The sequence below is a fragment of the Varroa jacobsoni genome, unplaced genomic scaffold, assembly GCF_002532875.2.
Source record: "Varroa jacobsoni isolate VJ856 unplaced genomic scaffold, vjacob_1.0 scaffold_724, whole genome shotgun sequence".
NCBI lineage: Eukaryota > Metazoa > Arthropoda > Arachnida > Mesostigmata > Varroidae > Varroa > Varroa jacobsoni.
The window spans coordinates 170,722-176,073 of NW_019213626.1; the positions used below are offsets into that span (position 1 = coordinate 170,722).

The window sequence follows — 5,352 nt, forward strand, 5'->3', positions numbered from 1 at the left end:
CCTATAAGCAGGAGGTGGCGCTGGCCTATAAGCAGGAGGTGGCGCTGGCCTGGGAGCAGGAGGTGGCGCTGGCCTGGGAGCAGGAGGTGGCGCTGGCCTGGGAGCAGGAGGTGGCGCTGGCCTGGGAGCAGGTATACAACCAGGACCACCGTATCCTCCAAGTCCACAGGCAGGTAGAGGTGGTGGCCTGGGTGCGCCAGGTAATGCTGGTCTAGGGGCAAGAGGTGGCGCTGGCCTGGGCGCGCCAGGTAACGCTGGTCTAGGGGCAAGAGGTGGCGCTGGCCTGGGAGCAGGAGCTGGCGCTGGCCTGGGGGCAAGAGGTGGCGCTGGCCTGGGAGCAGGAGCTGGCGCTGGCCTGGGGGCAAGAGGTGGCGCTGGCCTGGGGGCAGGAGGTGGCGCTGGCCTGGGGGCAAGAGGTGGCACTGGCCTGGGGGCAAGAGGTGGCACTGGCCTGGGGGCAAAGAGGTGGCGCTGGCCTGGGGGCAAGAGGTGGTGCTGGCCTGGGAGCAGAGGGTGGCGCTGGTTTAGGGGCAGGTAATGGGGCTGGCTTGGGGGCAGGTAATGGAACTGGCCTAAAAGCAGGAGGTGGTTGTGTCCTGGGAGTAGGTGTGCAACCAGGACCACCATATCCTCCCGGTCCACAAACAGGGCGAAGTGGTGGTCTAGCGGTTGTTGCTCCTCCAAAGTGGCTTACTGCTTTTGGACCAAATTGATCTTTTTGTTGATCAGTTAAACGGGATACGCCAACCTCAAAATCTTCAAGATCGTTTCCATAACCGCCACCACCAATGGGTTTTAGGGAGGCAGGACGGGGAGCCGGCGCAGGACGGGGAGCCGGCGCAGGACGGGGAGCCGGCACAGGACGGGGAGCCGGCGCAGGACGGGGAGCTGGCGCAGGACGGGGAGCCGGCGCAGGACGGGGAGCCGGCGCAGGACGGGGAGCCGGCGCAGGACGGGGGGCCGGCGCAGGACGGGGAGCTAGCGCAGGACGGAGAGCCGGTGCAGGACGGGGAGCCTGTGCAGGACGGGGGGCCTGTGGAGGACGGGGAGCCAGCACAGGACGGGAAGCCGGTACAGGAGCTGGTGCAATGGGCCTGACGGCTGGGATGGGTTTAGGCGTCGGTGGAGGCCCGTAAGCCGGGGTAGGTTGAGACACTTGTAAAGGGGGAGATGGATGGGGTGCGAGCACAGACCGAACAGGAGTAAAGAGAGGACCACAACTAGTACCAGTGGTCTCTAAACCTCGATATTCACCTGGTCTGCAAGGAGTTACCAAGTTAGGACGTGGAGCTGGTGCGGAGACGGGCTTAGGTGCTAAAGGAGGGGGCACGTTAGCAGGCGCAGAAGCTGATGGAGGAGGTCTGGGAGGTGCCCTGAGTGTAGGAGGGGCGGGAATAGGAGCACAATGAGCAACATCACCTATTCCACCTTGTTTACTGACTCCGCCGGGTCCACAAACGGGTTGGGGAGCAGACGCAGGAATAGACATAGGTCTGGGCGCAGGCTGGAACGTTACCTGGGGCTGAGGTGCTAAAGCAGGTAGCTGTACAGTAACAGTTCCTGGCTTAGCCGATGGAGCTGCAGGAGGCACATATCCAAAATCATCGTCATCATCAAATGTCGGCCGAGCATACTGACCCTCAACAGAGTCAGTGGACACAGTTGCAAACACGATTAGTAACGCCGTCCATACGAAAGGCGTATTTCGTAAATTCATGATCACCATGCTCCGCTGGTGATCTGCGCTGATTTTGAAATATTGTCTATGACGACACCACACACTGGCATCGCCACAGACTCAAATGAACTTTAATCTTATTGACGCTGCTCTTTTATAAGATACGTAGGCAAGTACGCGTGTGAGCCGGCAACCCGAATATACAACGGCGGAGGCAGACAAGCAGCCGCTACCGTATTTGCGTTGGTTTATCCAATCCTTCGCCCCTTCTAAAATGCTGCATGGGGGCAAGGCAGAACGCCTCCTCGGAGAGGGATATACAGCGGGCGTCCAGATACAAGTAGAATAAAGATGGACAGAAAACAATCCAACGCGCTAATAGTGACAGCATCGGCAGGAATGCGATGTGTCGCACTTTGCGTTATAGACCTCGCATCTTTGTATAGCTCATATGATAACAATGTACTTTTAAAAACTAATTTCCGTGAATATCGTGAAAAACAATCGTCGCCGAAGCTGCCATGTCTTAAATTATAACTTGCTGCTGACTTGTCATACCTTTTAGAACAATTAAGTAATATTGTGCACATTTACAGAACGATTGCAGATAGAATCATACAATTTGGTCAGAAATAAACATATTGTCTTGAATTTGGGATTCAAATTTTAAGTAATCCCGATTACTATTAGTTTTAGAGACCCTGATGCCTATATATAACGTGTTTATGAGCTTCTTTAACATCGAAACTAACAAAGAAAATACAAGGCTTATTATATATACATATTAAAAATAAGGAATTCGTAACAAGATACTCTTTATTACTAGATATAGTATAAACGCATCAAGATAAGTTGTTCCTGTGACCATCGTCAGTTGACGTGCTTACGTATTTGCTTAAAAAGTGAACTTAGCCCATTTATAAGGCTTTGGAGGATGTTTGCCTCATATATAGGTACTTCATTTTCTTAGACTATGATTGCCTTTAAGCTTTTGCCATAGGACTAGAAAACAACGTAAACACACAATAAAACTATCGCCATAAGTATGACGAAAGACGCAAACGCTTTTCCATTATATTAAGCTTCCTATAGCAACCTAACCTTGAGTCTTCAAAATGATTCTCTTTTCACAATCGCCGGTTAAAAATGTGGAGCGTAGCAACTGTATATTTTTAAATAAATTCGTACAAAAGACTTTTTAAACCGAAATCGGGCTTGATAGTTCTGGGTCCTTCAAGTTCAATTGTAATCACATACATAAAACGTGTCGTTAGACGGATCTAAATACAATGCGTCAGCGTTGTCCATAACGCATATTGCGCATTACGGCTTAGCTTTTCAAATTTTTGTGCATCCTGTAATTACCAATTTCATTGTTGTCTACTTCATGCGGAAATTTAGGCTGGCACTCAGGTCAAGCTTCAAACTTCAATTACGATTTTTGTTGTGAATAAATCTACATATTTCAAAACAAATTTTAGTTAGTCACCTAGTAAAATTTAGCATCGTAACTATCTCTTAGTCAATGGAAACACCCGTCTAAAATGTTTAAGAGCGAACAACAGTTTGAGTACTCCCATATATCAAAGACCTTGGATTAAGACTAGTGTGCAAAACTCATCTCTCTCACACTGGATATGTATACATATATATATATACAGAGCGAGAGAGAGAGAGAGAGAGAGAGAGAGAGAGAGCGTGAACCGCTGGCCAATCAAATAAAGCCACTTAAAAATTTTCCGCATTTCTTAGTTTGACCGCAGATAGCTCTAAACGCACACTAAATATTTGCGTGCAGCTTTACAGAAAAGCTGAGAAACATTTTAAATTACGGAGAAAGACCGTATCACTGAGGCCTGTATTTGGTCCTCCATTCCTGGCTGCGGCAACTCGTGCAACTCGGTTCGGTATACTCCACATGAACTCTTGCACCATTTCCGTCACGCCCGGGTCCCGGGCGTATACTTGGAGCACTGTGTTTTTGAGTTGTGAGATATTCGTGCCCACTCCTGACTCGCTATTTGATATAATGCCACACATTTCAGTCGGATTCAAGCTCAATAAATTTCCACGTCATAGAAAAATACTTCACTGAAGTACCTTACTATATTGTTGTTTTTCCATAATGTCGCTGATGCTGTAGAAGTTCCTCGCCATAGATGAAAATTACAGCCCACACCATCATTTTGCTCGGACACTTGACCTTCTGAATTACAAAGAGCAGATCGAATCTTCTGTCGTAACATTTATGGACATATTAATCGTTGCCACCCAAAATCTCAAAGTGCGATGCATCCGAAAAATAGGTCCTTGCGCAGTCTTCAACTATCGAACTTTGGAACTGTTTGTTAGGAAACGCGCATACTTTTATGCACAGTTGAACCGAGGTTTTTTGGCTAATGTACGGATGTCGGAAAATCCGTATGCGCGATTGGGAAACCATCATAAATCGATCTTTTTTTAGCTTTTTGTCAGACATAATTGTCTAACTATCTTATAATGTCATATAAGTATTTGGTGACAAAGCGTACAATCTGCATGACTTTTTGTCATGAACAGTAAAGGTTTAAATATGTTTGCGGTTTTTTTTGCTTAAACAACGCTTAAAAATAGAAAATAGAACAACGAATAGATGTAAAAAGCGTGTAGGTATTTACTTTAGCTTAGCGGTTTATTGCATGACGTTTAACAAACTGGAGAAAATACCCATACTGTTTGTCTGCCTCTTTAGTAAGAAAAGAATAGTAAACGCAGATGCTCAAACGCTTCATTGTTATAGACACATTTAATATATATATATATATATATATATTCGTTAGAAGGCTTCAAGTTGCTCGACGAACCAATATTATTCTGACTGTTGCCTATTAACGATACAGAATAGTCACCACTAAACTTTTCAAAATAAAAAAAAACTTATTTGGAAAGGACGCTTTGTTATATTGCATTTTAAGTTGGCGCCGCTGGAAGTCCCTCTCTCTTCCTCTCCCTTTCTGTCCCACTTTAAGTATGAACTCACTTTCCACAGCCGCGTCATGTGGCTGCCATTTTTAATTTGGCCAGTTTTCGATGAAGAAAGTTTAATCGATTATCGCCAGTTAGTAGGCTTTTGGTAAACGAAGTCGCTTAAAACGTCGATAGTCAAAGAGAATTAACGATACGAATTTTAAAAAGAAGACTTTTTAGGGTAAGACAAAGAAAGCAAAGTAGACCAGCGTGAAACGAGGAGAATGTCCTGTGTACTTTCGTTATACAATATCGCGGTTTATATTACTCTCCCTATGCGTAATGTAGATAAATCCGCGGCCCACCATGTCACAAGCATCATTGCTTGCGGGGGTATTGACGCTGAATAAAGGGTTAGGCGAAACATGCACACTACCGGAAAGCAGTTTAAGCGTTCGTGAGCAGCAGCAGCAGTCGTCTATTACACGATAGCATGGTAACTTATTCTCTGACAATGTCATTGTGTAAGAACAGTCTTCACAAAATCAGTGCATCTTCAAAAAATGCTATCAACAGTAATTCCAGCACGTTAGTACTCTATGAACCAAAAAAAATTTCGACCGTTGTATAATTTATTTGTTCGTTTGCACAAATTATCCACTTTGTCGGCTCTCTTTTAGCTGAAGGCGAGGTAAACCATTTCAAAAGCATGAGTTATTTGAACTTAG

The 5,352-nt window shown here is 46.1% G+C and overlaps 3 protein-coding genes across 3 annotated transcripts in view; 2 read left to right on the plus strand and 1 right to left on the minus strand.

Moving 5' to 3' along the window:
• Positions 1–127, plus strand: part of LOC147753129 (uncharacterized) — a 2,487-nt gene extending 2,360 nt beyond the window's left edge. The window contains exon 2 of the mRNA XM_086969408.1: positions 15–127. Coding sequence (XP_086825534.1) covers positions 15–31 — 17 coding nt within the window. The 3' untranslated portion in view covers positions 32–127. The remainder of the gene's footprint in view (positions 1–14) is intronic.
• Positions 1–1,818, minus strand: part of LOC111263000 (uncharacterized) — a 20,811-nt gene extending 18,993 nt beyond the window's left edge. Inside the window, exon 1 of the mRNA XM_022837682.2 lies at positions 1,517–1,818. Coding sequence (XP_022693417.1) covers positions 1,517–1,726 — 210 coding nt within the window. The 5' untranslated portion in view covers positions 1,727–1,818. The remainder of the gene's footprint in view (positions 1–1,516) is intronic.
• LOC147753130 (uncharacterized) lies at positions 685–1,232 on the plus strand. The gene has a single exon (XM_086969409.1). The coding sequence runs from the start codon at positions 789–791 to the stop codon at positions 1,134–1,136; it is 348 nt and encodes a 115-aa protein (XP_086825535.1). The 5' UTR covers positions 685–788; the 3' UTR covers positions 1,137–1,232.
• Positions 1,819–5,352: the final 3,534 nt, after the last annotated feature.